The 19477-nt window shown below is 37.7% G+C and overlaps 3 protein-coding genes across 3 annotated transcripts; 1 reads left to right on the top strand and 2 right to left on the bottom strand.

Annotated features, from left to right (window-relative positions):
• Positions 1 to 1068: 1068 nt before the first annotated feature.
• On the bottom strand, positions 1069 to 2086 carry LOC149224807 (putative ribose-5-phosphate isomerase 3, chloroplastic). Its single transcript, XM_089386278.1, has one exon. It carries the CDS (start codon positions 1949 to 1951, stop codon positions 1229 to 1231), a length of 723 nt encoding a protein of 240 aa, XP_089242404.1. The 5' UTR covers positions 1952 to 2086; the 3' UTR covers positions 1069 to 1228.
• A 4124-nt stretch (positions 2087 to 6210) lies between these two features.
• Positions 6211 to 12937, top strand: IRX3 (Cellulose synthase family protein). The gene is made up of 13 exons (XM_089386277.1): positions 6211 to 6463; positions 6580 to 6775; positions 7322 to 7539; positions 8070 to 8166; positions 8276 to 8477; positions 8618 to 8884; positions 9034 to 9379; positions 9481 to 9744; positions 9840 to 10052; positions 10167 to 10413; positions 10506 to 10702; positions 11301 to 11651; positions 11791 to 12937. Exons 1-13 carry the CDS (start codon positions 6389 to 6391, stop codon positions 12370 to 12372), a joined length of 3255 nt encoding a protein of 1084 aa, XP_089242403.1. The 5' UTR covers positions 6211 to 6388; the 3' UTR covers positions 12373 to 12937.
• A 602-nt stretch (positions 12938 to 13539) lies between these two features.
• LOC149224805 (uncharacterized) lies at positions 13540 to 19266 on the bottom strand. The gene is made up of 2 exons (XM_089386276.1): positions 19073 to 19266; positions 13540 to 17252 (listed from the first exon to the last, which is right to left on the bottom strand). Exon 2 carries the CDS (start codon positions 17218 to 17220, stop codon positions 13816 to 13818), a length of 3405 nt encoding a protein of 1134 aa, XP_089242402.1. The 5' UTR covers positions 17221 to 17252; positions 19073 to 19266; the 3' UTR covers positions 13540 to 13815.
• Between the last annotated feature and the right edge of the window lie 211 nt (positions 19267 to 19477).

The following is a 19477-nucleotide window of genomic DNA, read 5'->3' as shown; positions in this document are numbered from 1 at the left end:
GGATTGACATGGGGAGCTACCACACTTATAAGTTCACAAGCAATCTTTAGCGATCCTTGAACATTATGCACCACATATGCAATGGCCATACGTAGGAAAAGCAGTTTACCTTTTACCAGAAGAGCTTGGGAAGATCTTGGAGCTGTTATGCAAAAAGTACAAATGGTTTGAGTGTATAAGTTTTCACAGTTAGTCATCATGTTGCTTGACCTTTCTGGATATAAAATATGTAAAAACATGTGAAATGTCCAAAAAAAATTGCGCAGTTTGTACCCAAAAAGCTCAAACAACAAGTGGTTTTTCTGAAAATAAATATACCACTTTGTAGTTAGGAATGAAAGATGTTCCATGGTCAGATGGCACAATTGGCAAAACATATTGCAAATAATCCAAAGAACAAATTATCAATCACAGATAAATGCGGTAAAAGATTCCAATTTGCCACTGGTAACCAGCATACTCGCAAGTACGTTGGAGGAAAATTCAAATTTATGGGCTAACTTAGTGCATCATTTTAAGACTGCTGTCTGCTAATGCAAATAGATAAGCAAAATCACAAAATACTGTTCTAAACCTATGACATGAAGCATCAAATTTAAGAACAATAGTTTAGTTAGAGCACCAATATTTTTGACCAGTGTAAAATGATAAACAAATTCAGGAAATACTTTTCTAATCCTATGAAATGAAGCATCAAATTTAAGTGAAAGAGATTGGTTTGAGCAACAATATTTTTGACCAGTGTAAAATGATAATCAATTTAAATATATTTGATACATCCAATACCAGATGTTTCTATTGAAATGGAACAAGCTTAATTGATAAACATTTAAACAACAGATAGTAGAACAAGATGGCAAATGTTGCGTTTAAAGGGCAAAAACATCACAAAGAAACGTCCGGCAACTCTGCCTCTGAAATTGAATAATAACTGGATAGAAAAATTTGTCATTTGCTAATTTCAAACAACTTTTTCAACATTTGCAGGCTTTTCAGAGAAACTGTATACGTCGTTCAATGTAAGATATTGTAGAAAGGAAACACTTGGTCTCATGCCAAATAGGTACAGTGACCCAAAGCCCCATATGGCCTAAACGATTTGAATTTAGTCAAACAATTACCTGCTAACTCGATACAAATGCATGCAATATTTATATTGCATTTATTTCTAGCTGATTACAGAAAGCTACCCGGACACCGACAGTCATCACGGCAACCCAAAAATTTCTCACTTGGTATTGACCCTAACACCTTCCGCCCCAGCAATGATTACAGCCGTGGCCATATCCAAGAAGAGCCCGTGCTCGACCACGCCTTCGAAAGCCAGCATGGCTTTAGCCGCGGCCCTCGAATCTTTGATCGGAGTCTTGAAATACAAATCCACGATGTAATTGGCGTTATCCGTAACGTACGGCTTGTCACCGTCCATCCTGAGCTTCGCCTCGCAGCCCTCGGCCTGAAAGAGGGATTGCAGCATCGAAGCATTGTACTTCCAACAGAAGGGCACCACCTCCACAGGCATTGCCAGGCCGCTGCCGCCGAGGCCACTGACGAGCTTCGATTCGTCGACGATGACCACGAACTTTGCGGAGGCAGCCTCCACCATCTTCTCTCGGAGCAACGCGCCACCGCGGCCCTTGACGAGGTTGAGCTCCGGGTCGACCTCGTCGGCGCCATCGATGGCGAGGTCAATGTTGGGGTGATCATCAAGCACCGAGAGGGGGATGCCTAGAGACGCGGCCTGCTCGGTAGTGCGCTTGGAGGTGGGGACGCCCACGATGTCTTTCAGCTCCCCGGCCTTCATAAGCTCCCCGATTCTAGCCACGGCAAAGGCAGCGGTGGAGCCGGTGCCCAATCCCAGCACCATGCCGCTCTCCACATATTCCACGGCTTTCTCTGCAGCCAATTTTTTCAACTGATCCTGCGTCAGGACGCCGGTCGACGAGGACATGGCTCTCACTGATAATCTGGCAGTGTTTAGGCTCCTGTTATGGTTGAAGTGAAGGTGGGTATTGGAATTCAAGGGCTTCCAATTATTCAATTCTAAGGAGGAGGACAACGAGGGTAACGTACAAAACGATCGCCATGGCCATGGAACCCTGAGACTATGGACACAACTTCAACTATGTCGATTGCTGCAGGGCCTGGATAATGCTCGTCGATTCCTCTGGCCTTTTTTTATTTAAGTGGTTGACTGCACCATCTCGGATTCGATCTTTGATATCACAAATGGATATCATTTTGCATGAAGGACGAAGACCATAACAGAAATACCTATGAAGGATGAAGACCGTAACAGAAATTCCTACCATTTCGTCTGAAGGATGATGAAGAGCATGACGAGACAGGATGATGAAGACCATGACGATGGGTGGCGCTAAAAACCTGAAAATGCGTTAAAGTAGACTGGTCGCGCTAAAAAACTGTGCACAAATGTCAGACGGAGATCAAAAGCGTAGACGGTCCAGGTGTCAACGTGAGATTGAAAAAGACGACGAAAGTCTCTTTCAATAGGAAAGGCCTATCGGCCTAATTATCAAAAAAATTATTATTTTAAATGTCTTATCAACTTCATATTAAATAGTGAAAGAATTATCCATCTACCTTAGACTAAAAAAACAAAAAAACAATTTCAATATATATAACTATAACTTTATGTCTCTATGTAAAATATATTATTTATGAGTGATATTGAAAGTTTTTTTTGTTATTAATATTTTTATTGTTTTATTATTTTTAAATGTAATTTATATGATGCAATAAATAAAATTTGACATGTAATCTTATTATTACTTTATAATTGAGTTAGAGTAGGTTTTGTTTTCTTTACTTTTTAAATATGAAATTAAATTTTAATTAAATCTTTCCATTTGCATTTAATTTTATATTGATAACATATAATCTTCCGAACTTGTGAGCCATGACAATATGGGATATTGGCTATCTTGCATGTACATATAGAAGTTGAAACATTTCTTTTGGTTGTGCAGTATGACTTAAAATTAATTTTTATTTGGTTAATAATTGGTCTTCCTCACACATAAACAAATTAATGCCCTATGATTTAAAAACATCTATCTAAAAGTAAAAGTATACCTCTTTATAGACCATCAACAAATTATTTCAAGTGCCCAAAATATGGATATACCTCTTTATAGACCATCAACCAATTATTTCAAGTACCCAAATATTACCCATATGTTATATATCTTTACATATTAAAATCTTGAAATTTTGTTGATATAGAATACACTATATATCTTTACATATTAAAATCTTGAAATTATGTTAATAGAGAATACACTAAATAGTCTTAAATATTGTAAAAAAAATCTTACATTACAAAAATAATTATAAAATACAAAATCATTAATATAAAATATAAAATTATTTAAATTCTAATTAAAAATTTATCTTTATCTTATATTTATATCATGTTTATTTATTAAACTTTAGTGTTTTATTAATAGAATAATTTGTATTTACTCTTTTTACTTTATTTTTTCATCTGCTTTTCTACTTTCTATATATATTATATTTTTAACAAGTACATATCATTAGATAATCATTAATTTTTCAACGATATTAACAACACCATATCATTATTACCCAATAATAATCACATCACCTCATTGTCACTTTATTTTTTCCTTGATCATGAAACAAGGCAAATTAACATCATGATATGTTTAATGAGAAAGACTGAATGCCAGCGAAGCATTTTTGTACCTTTCTATAGGATGAATGCAAAGTCCAGCATGTAATATTTAGCGGTGATAGCCACAAATTGTTCTTTCTGCCATTTTTGTGATAGCTAAAGCCATTAGCACTCATTCCACTATACATAGATACTCTTCATAATCAATATGATCGTTCCTTATTTAAATAAAAAAAATCATATTTTAGATAGTTATATTTGAAATAAGTTAATATTATATATATTATTTAATTTGAATTAATCCTAAATTAATTATTGTAATTGTCTTATTAAAAAATGGTTTAATAGTTATATTTTTATAATAGTTTTAAACTAAAATTGTTTTATTGATAAAGAATTTATCTTTTTAAAATTCAAAAAGATGTTAAAGTACATAAACTGAAAGAGATATTTGGTTAGAGGGAGATTGTGCCCTCTTACAAAATATTTAGAAGTTATTTTTGCTTAAATAATGATAATTGATCATTAAAGTATAATAGGTGGTCATTATTAAGAAAATTCTCAATATTAGATGAAATGTAAAATGATATTGGTGTATTTTGAAATTTAATATTAATATGGAAAATCAAGTACTCTTGAAATTTTATGATTATATAAAATTATTAATAAAGAAAAAGGTGCAAGAGACGAAAATTAGGATGTGAGTATTTTTTTAATTTAAGGAGACATGTGAATGACCCAAAACCTAAAGCATTTGACATGAGAAAAAGTCTACCCCTTTAGTTTTGTTTGCACATGACCATTCCTATCTTGATTGTCCATTTAAGCAATCAAATGCACCAACTGCAAAGTCAATGATGGACTTTACAATTGGTGCATCCAATTCACATATGCACAAACAAGATAAGCTAATGGATTACACATTGAGGTCTTGAGATTGTATCCTAAATATTAAGTAGATAAACCTAAGTATTATAGATTTTTTCCTACTTTAGAGAAAATCACAAAATGATTAAATTTCAATTCCAAAAGAACATAAGACAAAATTATTAAACTCCAATTGCATTGACACAACACAAAATGGTTGAATAATAGTGGTTACTTTATCTTCATTCTAAGTTTGTAAAATATTTGTTTATTAATCTTTGACATTTGGTTGAAGAATGACTTCCTTGTGCTCTCATTGCTTGATTTTGAATTTCTTTCTCTTTTCTTCCTTTGTTCTATCTTCTTTTAGCCTTTGCAGTGGTTGTATGATAATGTCCTAACAACTCTATTGTCAATGCTTCTTCACAACAATGATACAAACCTTATTGTCATTTTTATTTTATCTACAAGTTTTTGTTGGATTTTTATAAATTAATTATGTTGAGCTATCTATCCACATCAACACATTGTCATTCTTCTCTTTTGCATTTGAGACAAAAACATGCACAACAACGTAACCACTAGTGAAAGGAAACCATTTGGTTGATTGATCCTTCATTACACAGTAGTCTTTTCTTAACTACTACTTATTTGAGTTCAAGAGCTGACATGCCAACCTCAATATTATTTTTTCGTTCATACTAAATCTTTACCAATCAATTATGTTAAGCTTAAACTAATCAAGTAACATGTTGATGCATTAGTATCATTCTTATATGTATTTGTGACAAAATAACACAATCCAGAGTTGTATGACAATATCTTTGTTCGATAGAACATGTTGATTACATGATAAGAGAGTGCCAACATTATACAACAATATCTTGACTATATAAAATCAAAATTATATAATAATTTCATTAACTATTATATAACAATATGTTAATATAATAAAGCATTATAATTATTTATAAAGTCAAATTTATATAACTATGCCTTAATACAATGAAACATATTAATTATATAATTATTTATAAAGTCAAATTTATATAACTATGCCTTAATACAATGAAACATATTAATTATATAAAAAATGTTTATAAACTATGAACCAAAGCAATCTCCCCGTTTCTAATACCTAACATCAGCAGACTCCAAAGCATGTTCTGAATCCTTTTGAAATCACTTTCCACTCATATACTCTGAAAAGTCATTTTAGAGATCAATTTCCAAACCACTCATATAATTAATACATTTCAGTTCCCCACAATTATTAAACCGACCCTCCTCATGATTACTTGCAAAGGACTCGAACCCGTGACGTACCTCCTACCACATTGTCCGTATGTTGCATTTACACACCATGCCGTCTTTTCTAAGCATTTCAGAAAACTTGGAAAATACACAACAATCACCCCCACACCACACCACACCAACTACTGAAAGAACACAACATAACTAACATAAATAATTTCTTACGCCTACACATACTCACGAACCTTAATCAGAAATTAAATTCGTAACTTCCAAACCACTCTGTTTGGTGGACTATAAACCGCTGGGTTCACAAAAACCGCCGTTAGAGTGGGCCCACAACAGCGACAGACGAACTCAGAGGTGGTAGGAAATGAAACGTGATAATGGCAGAAGGCCTCATGGTTTCTACAAAACGCAAGCACAAAGCCCCAGTACAGTAAGGCAATGGCTCGCACCTTGAGCGTCATCGATGAATTTCTGTATATGGATCTGATCTGATAGAAATTCAGTGTCTGAATATTGTATTTTTGTATCACAGGGGCGAAGCTTTCATGCAGGACTTTTTAGCTTAAATTTTTTGAATTTGGCAGAGAATTGAACTTAACAATGGAAGCCAGCGCCGGCTTGGTTGCCGGTTCTCATAACAGAAACGAGTTCGTGGTCATCCATGGACATGAGGAGGTCGGAAATTTATACAGGACTTTGGTTTTTCGTAGGCATTGTGAGTTACGTTCGGGTTGTTGTGCTGATTTTAAATTTGAGACTTAAAAAATTTGTTTTCTTGTGTTGCATTGCAGCCGAAGCCTTTGAACACGTTGAGTGGCCACGTCTGCCAGATTTGTGGCGAGGACGTCGGGCTTAACACGGACGGCGAGCTGTTCGTTGCCTGTAATGAGTGCGGGTTTCCTGTCTGTCGGCCGTGCTATGAGTACGAGAGACGAGAAGGAAATCAGTCGTGCCCGCAGTGCAATACTCGTTACAAGCGTCAAAAAGGTTATTTTTTTCTCTGGAACTCTTTAAAATTTTATGTTGAATTTGGACGTTCTCGGCAGCTTTGTAGCATTGGTTCAGGTTGAATTTGAACATTCTTGGCAAATTTATTATACTTCATGTCGGATTCTTGAAAAGTTCTAATTTGTTGTCGAATCTGCATGGTTTCGTCCGTATGAAAGTATGATTCAAGCTAAATTTCCTAGTTCATGTTACATTTCAACGTTCTTTGCAAATTTATTCTAATTCGAGTCGAGTTCTTCAAAAGTTAGTAGAGTTTATGCTGAATGTGCATGTTCTCGACAGTATGAAAGGAGAACCCATGTTAGCTTTGCAAATTTGGGTTGAATTTGAACGTTCTTGATAAATTTAGTTTAATTCGGGTCGAGTTTGCACGGTTTTGTCAAATTTACCGTCGAATTCAAATCGAATTTGCCATTTCTTGACCAATTTACCGTCCATCGTTCTGCATTTGCACATTCATGGTAAATTTAGCACGATTTATGACTTTAATGATGCGAATTTGGTCATATGGTACGGCATTTGCAGGGAGTCCACGTGTGGAAGGTGACGATGATGAAGAAGACGTTGATGACATAGAACATGAATTTAATGTGGAGACTCAGCAAAGAAACAGGCAGCAGATCACCGAGGCGATGCTCCACGGACGCATGAGCTATGGCCGAGGTCCCGACGACGAAAATTCGCAGATTGCTCATAATCCAGAGTTTCCTCCGCAGATTCCTGTACTTGCAAACGGCCACTCGGTACTGATCAATGCCTCGAATTTTCTTTGACGAAATTTCTGGAGAATGCATAGAATTTGATTCAAGTGTTAGAAAATCTTGCCGCAATGCATAAAATTGGCTTTTACAAATTCTATCTTTGCATTTGTTGGAAATAATAAACATTTAGAAATTTGTTTGAAGTCGTAATCAAATGGTTTTGACACAAAATGCAAGAGAGGTCCTAAAAAATACAAAATTTGTGACAAAGAAAATGAGGCAGGATGCTTTTTACCAAATTCCAGAAATGTATTTAGAATTTAATCGAATAATTTGGTGCAAATTGATTAAGTTACACCAAGAGATAGAAAAATTGCTTCCAGGGTTTTGATAGACTGAATAATTCAAAAAGAAACTAAAACAAAAGCAGAACGCGCAAAATAAATTTATGCAAGTATGGTCATCTGTGTTTGAAGTTTAAAAGAATAGGTACAAAACGCAGGGAGTTCAAGGCAAATGCTTGAAGCTTGGAATGATGATATTTGTCTAATGGCATTAGTTGTTGAATTAAGGTTGTGAGTGGGGAGATTCCAACGTCATACTACGCAGACAACCAATTGCTTGCCAACCCTGCAATGCTGAAGCGTGTGCATCCAAGCTCCGAGCCGGGTAACCATTGGCTTCATTTCTGTTAATTTTTATCGAATTAATTTAATTCTACGTGGAAATTCAAAGTTTCGAACACTGTTGAGTATTGGAATGTGTCGCTTTGAAACAGGGAGTGGAAGGATCATCATGGATCCAAACAGGGATATTGGTTCTTATGGCTTTGGGAACGTGTCTTGGAAGGAGCGAGGTGATGGTTATAAATCGAAGGAAAACAAATCAGGCCAGTTGGATATGACGGAAGGGAGATATCAATATAATGGAGGGTTTGCACCAAATGAGCCTGAAGATTATATTGATCCCGATATGCCAATGTAAAAACTCTGTTCTGCTCTCTTTTGGGCTGCATGATTGAATGTTTCGAGTTTGTTCGGAAAGATCAAATTCTTCGATTTTCAGCGTTTGATGATTCTAAGCTTGAATGTTGTGCTTAGAAGCTTTAATTTTGCTGCAGGACCGATGAAGCAAGGCAGCCACTGTCCCGAAAAGTGCCAATTCCTTCAAGCAAAATAAATCCATACCGAATGGTCATTGTAATTCGACTGATAGTGCTGGGTATTTTTCTCCGCTATCGTCTCCTGAATCCGGTGAAGAATGCATATGGGCTCTGGGCCACTTCTATCGTTTGTGAAATCTGGTTTGCCTTGTCATGGATTCTTGATCAGTTTCCCAAGTGGTTGCCTATCAGTCGTGAAACGTATCTTGATCGACTGTCATTAAGGTATCTTCGACATAAACACCAGCACTTGGTATCAACTCATGCCCTAAATTGTAATAAATGAATGGAATTATTTTGGAAACGCCAGATACCCTGCATAGACTTACATTTCAAAAATATAGACGAGGCCTTACTTTGTATTCTTTTGTCAGGTACGAACGAGAAGGCGAACCATCAATGCTTGCACCTGTTGACCTCTTTGTGAGTACTGTGGATCCACTGAAGGAGCCTCCTTTGGTTACTGCCAATACAGTATTATCAATCCTTTCAGTAGACTACCCTATAGACAATGTGTCCTGTTATGTCTCTGATGACGGAGCGTCGATGCTTACTTTTGAATCTCTCTCTGAGACCTCAGAATTTGCCAGAAAATGGGTACCATTCTGCAAGAAATTCGACATTGAGCCTCGCGCTCCCGAAATCTATTTCTCTCAGAAAATTGACTATCTGAAGGACAAATTTCAACCCACCTTTGTCAAGGAGCGCCGGGCCATGAAGGTGAGTATTGGGGATCTACGAATTCAGAGGGGAATTGCAAATTTCAGTTCATCGGAGCGAGTATCAGTTCTCAACACTCTAAAATTGCATGGTTTGTGCAGAGAGAATATGAAGAATTCAAGGTGCGCATCAATCGATTGGTTGCAAAGGCCTCTAAAGTGCCCAAGGAAGGATGGACAATGCAAGACGGTACGCCTTGGCCTGGTAATAATACCCGTGACCATCCTGGTATGATCCAAGTGTTCTTGGGTCACAGTGGCGGCCTCGATACAGAAGGCAATGAGCTTCCTCGGCTAGTATATGTTTCTCGTGAGAAGAGACCTGGTTTCCAGCATCACAAGAAGGCCGGTGCCATGAATGCTTTGGTAAAGATTTTTCTATTTCTTTACCGTTTGCCTTGAATTCAGGCTCTTAGAGAATCAATGTTATTTCCGCTGAATTTCAATGCAATTTTCTGCAGGTTCGGGTTTCTGCTGTGCTCACCAATGCTCCATTTATGCTGAATCTGGATTGTGATCACTACATTAACAACAGCAAGGCAATCAGGGAGGGCATGTGCTTTATGATGGATCCTCAGGTTGGGAGAAAAGTCTGTTATGTCCAATTCCCTCAGAGATTCGATGGTATTGATCGCAATGACCGTTACGCCAATCGAAACACCGTATTCTTTGATGTATGAATCTTTCTACCTTGAATTGCAATTCCAGTAATGCTCTTCTGCATTTTCCTTCCTCTTTAAAAAAGATTCAAGTTTTACTGATTGCATTTAAAATGGTTGGCTCCATAGATCAACATGAAAGGTCTGGATGGAATTCAAGGGCCTGTATATGTGGGAACTGGATGCATGTTCAGAAGACAAGCTCTATATGGGTATGGGCCTCCCAAAGGCCCAAAACGTCCCAAGATGGTGACCTGTGATTGTCTCCCTTGTTGCGGTCCTCGTAAGAAGTCCCAGAAGAAAAATAGTAGCAAGAAAAGTGCAGGAATCCCAGCTCCTGCCTACAATCTGGACGGGATTGAGGAAGGTGTAGAAGGTAGGTGGAATTTAATCTCAAACTCTAGCCCTCTGATCTTCCGCGTTTATTTTCTTTTGTATCTATAAAGCTTAATTATGGACCTTGTGCAGGTTATGATGACGAAAGAGCATTGTTGATGAGCCAACTAGACTTTGAGAAGAAGTTTGGCCAGTCTTCAGCTTTTGTTCAATCCACTCTGATGGAGAATGGTGGTGTTCCGCAAACAGCAAATCCAGCTGAATTGTTGAAGGAGGCTATTCATGTCATCAGCTGTGGATATGAAGACAAAACGGAATGGGGAAAAGAGGTAAAGTATAAATCGTCCACGACTTTTATTATCTTATATGTGTGCAATCTAATTTTTTTAAATATTCGATTAAATTTGGTTTACATCCAAACACGATTTATGATACTCTGCCATACTGAATATGCCAAACATACAAAAACCCAGGTTGGGAGCACTGCTCCAGAAAATAATATGGTTATTACTGCAACCTACTAAATAAAAGAATTGGAACGAACAAATCCCCATAATATCGAGATAATTCTTTATTGCACCTCTTAACTTTGTCTCGTTGAGAGAGTGAAATAGTGTCAGTCTATACTCATTTGTGCAATTTGTGCAACATTACTAATAAAAGCCTCAATTCTGTCCAATCTACTAATTGAAAATTTAGTATTTAGTAGTTAGTTAAATTGAATGACAGAGACACCAGTTCTATTTAGTCAATTTCTGGCTAGACAGAGTATTTGCAAATTTCAACAATATTTTAATCTGATTAAAGCAGGCTGATTGCTTGCTGTCTTGGTCGATATTGACTCGGGATTAGCGACATACAATACGTCAAATCATGCGAGAAATTCTAAAATTTTGCTGTGAATAATATTTTATGTTTCCGTTGCAGCTTGGATGGATCTATGGATCAGTCACAGAGGACATTCTGACTGGATTCAAGATGCACACTCGAGGCTGGCGGTCCATTTACTGTATGCCCAAACGAGCAGCATTCAAAGGGTCTGCTCCAATCAATCTATCAGACCGTTTGAACCAGGTGTTGCGTTGGGCTTTGGGATCAGTAGAAATTTTCATGAGCAGACATTGCCCAATCTGGTATGGCTATGGGGGAGGTCTGAAATGGCTTGAAAGATTTGCCTATATCAACACCATTGTCTATCCATTCACCTCTCTTCCACTCATTGCCTATTGCACACTTCCAGCCGTCAGTTTGCTCACTGGCAAATTTGTGATCCCTCAGGTATGCTGTTAGCCATTTCCAGTATCAGAAAATTCACCTTTCGTCTGTAGGAAATGCGTATGCTTTTGAAAATCATTGTTATCAAGGGAACTCGATGTGTTTCTAACAATTTTATCGTGGCCAACTTTTGTTGTTGCAGATCAGTACTTTTGCAAGTCTATTTTTTATAGCACTTTTCATCTCAATTTTTGCCACTGGTATTCTGGAAATGAGGTGGAGTGGAGTGAGCATTGAAGAATGGTGGCGAAATGAACAGTTCTGGGTTATTGGAGGGGTTTCTGCACATTTTTTTGCAGTTATTCAAGGTTTGCTCAAGGTACTGGCAGGCATTGATACAAATTTCACAGTCACTGCCAAGGCATCAGATGACGGTGAGTTTGGGGAACTGTATGCATTCAAATGGACCACACTCCTCATTCCTCCTACAACCCTGCTTATCATCAACCTTGTGGGGGTGGTTGTTGGCGTAGCAGATGCAATCAACAATGGATTTCAGTCATGGGGTCCTCTCTTGGGTAAGCTTTTCTTTGCATTCTGGGTCATTGTGCACCTGTATCCTTTCCTCAAGGGTCTCATGGGCAGGCAGAACCGAACACCCACCATCGTGGTTATTTGGTCCATTCTGCTGGCATCTGTTTTCTCTCTTTTCTGGGTAAGAATTGATCCTTTCTTGAGTAAGGTTAAAGGCCCAGATACTAAACAATGTGGCATCAACTGCTGATTTCTTTGATATTCATGTTTCAATCTTCTGGAAGAGAGCAATGAGAACAACAGAAACACTTCAGAGGCTCCAAGCTTATACTAGATACAGAGCACTGGGGAAAGTATTTCCTATTTTTTGTTTATAAATTCTTAGTATGTGGATAATTGGAGGCTTTTAGTTTCCGGAGGACAAATTTGATCTGGGCTCTTTGAAATATGCTTCAAAGAATACAAGAAAAAAGTTTAGTTTAAATAAGTAAATGTTGATTCTCTCAGCTAAGACACGAAGGACCCCTGGTAGATGCCATCTGCAGCCGGATTCTATTGTTTGCAAGGATATACCATTGTCCGTCAACTTACCTCTGCTATTATTTTATATCCCTGGAATGTAATGAAATTTTATATCCCTGGAATGTAATTCATTAACTCGTGCCCATAACTAGGCAGCTTTTACGAGTTTGAGATTGTTGTATCACAGTTTGAAGTACGATTCTTGGTTATGTCGAACTCGGTATGTAAAACTCGATAACGGAATTGTTGTACGACATTGGAGATAATCTCATATTTGTGTTAGAAATTGTGTATTTCAGTCATGTTAGATAGATCAGCAATAATAATGTATATTCTTTTACTTCTGCCACAACTAAATTTAAAATACAGCATTAGCACATGATGCTTCTACAGTGCCAACCGCCCTTGTTCATTTTGAGCACTCTGCCATCTCCTCGTAATTCAAAGATCAAACAAGCGCACCTCAAAACATTTACGTTAACACTGAAAAAAGTCAGACTTTTGACATTAATTATAACGAATGAGATAATCGATGTATGAAGATATGAGCTCTTTTGCTCATTCTAATGGTTGAGTGCGAGTAATTTGAAATTGTTTATGAAAGAGGTTTGGCGATCGTTTCCCCAGACTAACTGCTGCCTCTATCGCAATCTCATTTGATGTCTTATTTCATGTCCCAATCCCTACAGGGGAGGGCGATTTGCACTGAGTACCAATATGAAATACAACTTTTTATAATTATTTACTAATATATTTTTCAATTCGTTCCAAACCCTATTACATTATATAATTTAATTTGATTTTTTAAACACATAACTGTCTCGAAATATCAGAAAGAACCATCTGGAAAAGAATATCCAAGTCCAATTTGTGCTTTCTTATAATAAGAACTATGAAAAAGAAATGAAACCAAAATGGTTTATTAAAACCTCGAAATAACACAAAATCAGAGTTTATGTGCTGCTGAGAAGGATCTAAACTAACGTCATTTCAGATGACGCACCCATAAGAATATCAACATCCAAAATACATTGTGCAGTTTGAAAATATCATTCCCTCTTTAAAAGGCTTGCAAATTTGCATGTTTTTATCACTCTCCTGAAATCACGATCTGCAATTTCTATATTGTTCCATGACATAACTTCAGTGCTGTGACTTGGTGCCATATTTTTCAAGGCTTACTGGAGGATTTCAATTTCACTTTGCAAATATGATCTTCTATCTCCTGTTGTTCGATTTTGTAAAGCTCCTGCAAGAGTTGTAATTTCCTTGATTTCCGTTCAAGACGTTTTACAACCTCAGCATAATCACTTTGATTATCAGATAGATCTTCAAGGTTTCTACTCCCAGTCACAATGTCATGCGTGACAAACTGATCTCCTTTCTGTTCCCCACTCTTGCTTTCTGATTTAGAAAGTATGTCCTGGAGTCTCCGTTCATGATCTTTCTCAGTTTCATTTAGTAGCTTAATGATTTGATCATGGAGTTGATTGCTTCTCCCTCCAGCATGTTCCATGTCCTTCATTCCATTATGATTTTCCACGCCATTATGAGTTGAAGCTGAGAAAGTTACTCCTGTTTGATGACCTTCACATGTTGAAGGATTTCCAGTGGATAAAGAAGGCACAGGTAGAGTGCTTCCATTCACAACATTGGGACAAGATTCAACTTCTTTTCGCTTTTTAATTTGTGCTCCCATGCTGGCTCTATCTGCAGGCAGCACTTCGACAGGAAGCTGATTACAAGTTTGACTATCTTGTTCGTTAGCTTTCTCATGTTCAGTTTGTGGTTCATCCTCTATAGCCAAGACTCTACTCTGTTTGCATACCTTATCTTCAATTTCATTGCCTGAAAAAGGAGCACCAGATTTGTCTTGTCTTTTAATATCTGAATCAGAAGTGACACAGCTACCATTGCCAAAAACCTGTTCAAGTAGATTGAAAAGGTCCTTATCATGCTTGTTGAATTCTTGGATATCACTCTGCTTAATACTCAAGTACCTGTACTTCATGCTCCTAAACTTTTGAAACAGCTTATCTGTTGATAGATAGTGCCCGATCTCCTCTTTAAATTTTCTAGTCACTTCAGTCCAAAACGCTTGATGCTTGGAAAAAGACATTGCATCTTTTAAAGATGTCACACCATGTGCACCACGATTTATACCATCTTGTACAGCAGAAGCAATACAAATTTCATCTTTCAATCCCCACTTTACCCTCTTAACACGCCGCTTTACTGTCTTGACACCTGAACGAAGCACTAAATTATCCACATTGGCCTTACGTTCACACTTCTGGTCTTCACTCTGCCCCTTTGCTCTCTTTCCGTCTTTTGCTGGAGACCTAACAGGTGAAAAACATGTGTTCAATAACATGCTGTGCCCTCCATTTTTAGAACAATCCTTTCCACCCTCTTGTATTGGAGTTTGATCACCAGGAAACCTTTCATTGCAATTTTGTGCAGGCCTCACCTCATTTAGATTTCTCAAATCAGTGCCAGTGGAAGGCTGAGATGAATAAGCTGCAGTCGAGGGTTCCAATGATTTTCTTTCTGTAGACAACATTGTATCTACCAAAAGTGTGTCACCACCTGATGCTTCTCCCTTTACATCTGAACCAGTAGAGCCATGGTGGCCTGATCTTTGTTTCACATCATTGCCAAACATTTGCTCAAGTATGCCAAAAAGCTCCTTATCATGCTGGTTTAGCTGTTGAAGATAACTCTGCTTACCTACAACGTATTTACTCTTTATGCACTTGAACTTGGTAAACAATTTTACTGCTGATGCACATTGCCCTGTCTCCTTGTTCAATTTATTGGCCACTTCATCCCAAAATCCTTTATGAAACTTGAAACGTGTTGCATCTGTTGCAGAATTCACACCATCTAAACCACAATTCACAGCGTCTCTTACAAAAGAAGCAATAACAATTTCATCTTTCAAAACCCATTTCAACCTCTTACCACCAGACCCAGATGCTAAACTATCCAAACCAACTTCTTTTCTGATGCTTCCAGCATATGCCTCGTGTGCCTCTTTGCTATCTTCTGAATAATTTTTGGCTGAAACCCCTTTATTATGAGACATCGTGCAGCCGTCTCCTCCATTGTTTTTTAAGCAAGTTCCATCATCTTGTTTTGGAGTTCTTTCACCCAGCAAAATGCTTTCATTCCAGTTAACCTCAGGCTTCTTTCTCTTGTTCTGATTTCTCAAATAGGAGCCAGTGGAAAGGAGAGGAGAGTGAGGTGTGGTCAAGGGTTCCAGGGATTTTCTTTTTGTAAACATGGTACCACTAGCATTGGAAGAGCCATGGTTGTCTGATCTGTGTTTCCGAACATTGCCAAACATTTCCTCGAGTATCCCAAAAAGTTCCTCATCATGTTTATTTTGGTGTTGAACACCACTCTGCTTTTTTGCAAGGTATCTTATTTTCATGGTCCTGAACTTGGTACAAAACTTCCATGGCGATACACATTTTCCTGTCTCTTCTTTCAATTTCTCGGCTACTTCATCCCAAAACCCTTTGTGAGTCTTGAAACGTGTTACATCTTTTGCCGAACTCACACCATGTAAACTGCAATTCACGCTATCTCTTACCACAGAAGCAATAATGATGTCGTCTCTCAAATCCCACTTCAATCTCTTACCACTAGACCAAAGTGTTGCACTATCCAAACCAATTTCTTCTCTGATATTGCTTCCAATATCTGAAATTTTTTTGGCTGAAAGTTCTTCATTCTGTTCCATCCCACGGCCATATCCTCCACTGTTTTTCAAACAAGTTCCATCATCTTGTTGTCTTGGAGTTCCTAAAATAGTTGAGTTTTTGTTCAAACTAACCCCATCGTCCTGCTTTTGACTCCCGGAAGCACAACTAGAACAATGGCAATTAGAGTGGAATTTTGACATGCATTTAGCTAATCTCGTTTCCGGAAATCGCATCTTACTCTCCAAACGACCATCGATCTCAGCTGTGTCTTCTTTCACGTCTGAATGGATAGCGTCAGACAGGCCTCGTTTTTCCCTCTTGCTATTGCCAAATGCTTGGGCAAGTATCCGGAAAACCTCCTTATCGTGCTGATTCAATTGTGGATTTGGAATCCTCTTATTGTCCAAGAACCTTTTCCTGGTGTCCCTAAACTTGTAATAAAGTTTCCACCTGGGCACGCATTTCCCTGTCTCAGCTTCCAATTTCTTGTTTACTTCATCCCAAAACCCTTTACTCTTCTTGACATTTATTGCATCTAGAGCAGATTTCACCCCCCGTAAGCCACACTTTATGCCATCCACTACAGCAGAACACACCACAATTTCCTCTCTCATTCCCCACTTCACTCTTTTCTTCTTGTTAATCCTCCGCTTTGCAACTGCTTTAGTACTGGGACCATGGGTAAAATTATAGTTTTGAAGCTCATGCTGTTTGAGAACTTCAGCTTCGTTTATTTGTTCATTTTCAGGCCCAACTACCCCTTTGTTTTCACGTTCTTCCTTCAAATCAGCCTCACTATCAGAACTCAAATTCATTCTCAGTACAAAACCTTCATGATCCGCGTCCCTATCCTGCTTCTGCTCCATGCATAAAACCCCGTCCTAGACTGAAATACAGCCTGCAGAGAAACACCCACAAAGAATCAAAAAGTCTGATAATGTAATAGACTCTAGTTTTCTATGACCAGTAAAAATCATTGTTATTTATCAGAGAAAGAATACATATTCCCCAACAAACTACACATCAAATCACGCTGCCAAAGGGCAGAGAAGTGCTACTGCCGATGACACAGAATTAGAAATACGCCCAAAACGTTAGAAAAGCGTATATGTGTATTTCAATATCTTACTAATCCAAGGTACAGTCAAAGGTAGAGATGGATAATGGTATATGTAAAAAGACTAACAGGACATGTACAGGTGCTGAAAGTATATGAAGAAAGCACAAGAGGTCAAGTTTAGATTGAAAAAGTCATGGAGGTGCCGGTTACGAGAGGAACAAAGCCCACCCACCATCAGATAAGCAAGTATTCAAGAACAACGGAGAAATAAAGAGAAAGCTAGCCCAGCCAGAAAGTAAGTTCTTTTCCTTCTATTTCTTTCTATAAAGAAAGTAAATTGAGAATACCCAAGGAGCCCACCCCACTTCTTTCTTTCCACTGCAACTGCTCTCAGTTTAAGACAATCCAAAGTGATGTGTTTAAGACCTCTCTTGCTTTTCTCAGCAAGCGCAGACATTTTCTTTAAATGTGTGGAACTATGAACCTTGACTCTTCTGCATTGTAAGGGGTGAAATTGTATCCCCATGTTAAAGGTAGTCCATGTCACATGAACACAAATGATCATGTTTGCGGGCCTAAACCTCATTTATTATCGTGTCGATGTGCCATCTCAACCACTAGACCACAGTCCAGCCAGTTTCGCCCTCTTCTTAGAAAAACACGTAGCATAAGTTAGATTTGAGCCCCAAAAAACAACACCAAATCTTATTGTAACCAACAAATTATTTCACCAACATTTTCGTACTGACATAAATTCATTTTGACCCTAGATCCAGATCTATAAAACAAAATTCATCTGAACCCTGGATCCAGATCTATAAAACAAAAGATGAAAAAGGATTAAAAACCACAAATGCAGACCTGGTTTAAATTGGGATTCCCTTTTTTATTAGATTAAAGGGAGGTTTTTATTATTGCATTAGAAGAGGGGCATGCAACTGAAATTTAAAAAACCCAAGTGCAAACTTATTGGTATGCACAAGCCTATTGATGCTTTGCAAGTCTCTTAGTGCTTTGATTAAAAGATTCAAGTTAAATGGATGTGCCCTAGTTTGGTTTTCAAGGCCTGTAGTTTATTTTTTTATGGTCTGTGATCTACAGTAGTTGACTTTAAAGGACTTTAGTCTAGTTGACTTTAAAGGACTTTAGTCTTTAAGGCCTGTATACAGCAATTTTTTCCATTTTATTTTATTTGCGTTACTTACATTTTGTACTTTATTTTGTTTGCATTTAACCCCACATCCATGGAGGTATAAACAGAGATCCCCCCCACCCTAAGCTGTAAAAGGATCTCCCTTATCTCAGTACAAAACTGCATTTTCTTGTGCAAAATGATGTATTAAATACACAAATAATTAAATTGAAACCCTGGAATACATGTATAATACTTTGCTGGCATTGACAAAGGCTTCGACTGGAATACCCTACATGGTGACCCTTCTAACATATTTCCACTATGGAAGGCTTACAGTTTAACACTGTAATCGTAATATTTCCAATGCGCTGTGGCATGGGAAACCAACACAAACAAAAAATACTACATTTAATTTATAGATTTTATAGCATTTGCTGTAACAGGGATTTTCAGCTTAAAACACTGGAATAATACTCAGTTTCTGGAGTAAATTGGGGCTCTTGCCGTTGGGGTTTCGTCTTACCAGATTAAAATAGAATGCCGCCGGAATAAGTTCTGAAGCGCTGCAGCCTCGAGCTGAAACTCCACGAAAACTACCGAGACAACAGATGCAAGCGAGCCCGCCGACTTTAAGTGCAACCTAATTCTCTCACAACGCCCGAACCCTAGAGATATGGAGATTTATGCATGTGAAATACGTGGCTATATGCTTTAAGGGTGACTTGCGGTCGATTGCTTTATAGGGATTTTATTAAAATTCATTAGGCTGGGAAACAGGATCAGCAGGGTCCCACAGTAAGGACTCGGTTGAAACTGAGGCGGGAAAAGAGTCTGGTATTTTTAGTTGTGGATAATGTACCATGCTGACATATTTACAAGTTGTGACATTAAACAAGTTAAAAAGTTCACGTTGATATTTGATTTCTTT

This window comes from Pinus tabuliformis, chromosome Q, assembly GCF_031772625.1.
Source record: "Pinus tabuliformis cultivar Carrire ecotype Pingquan chromosome Q, CPIR1, whole genome shotgun sequence".
Classification (NCBI taxonomy): Eukaryota; Viridiplantae; Streptophyta; class Pinopsida; order Pinales; family Pinaceae; genus Pinus; species Pinus tabuliformis.
Note: the sequence above shows the minus strand (reverse complement) of the source record. Positions and strands in the feature narration are given on the sequence as shown.

Excerpts from the sequence above, each read along its gene's own strand:
- IRX3 (XM_089386277.1), top strand. The coding sequence starts at position 6,389 with ATGGAAGCCAGCGCCGGCTTGGTTGCCGGTTCTCATAACAGAAACGAG. Across the intron at positions 6,464-6,579 it reads TCATCCATGGACATGAGGAG|CCGAAGCCTTTGAACACGTT; the intron begins GTCGGAAATTTA and ends GTTGCATTGCAG. Across the intron at positions 10,053-10,166 it reads GAAACACCGTATTCTTTGAT|ATCAACATGAAAGGTCTGGA; the intron begins GTATGAATCTTT and ends TTGGCTCCATAG.
- LOC149224805 (XM_089386276.1), bottom strand. The coding sequence starts at position 17,220 with ATGGAGCAGAAGCAGGATAGGGACGCGGATCATGAAGGTTTTGTACTG.
- LOC149224807 (XM_089386278.1), bottom strand. The coding sequence starts at position 1,951 with ATGTCCTCGTCGACCGGCGTCCTGACGCAGGATCAGTTGAAAAAATTG.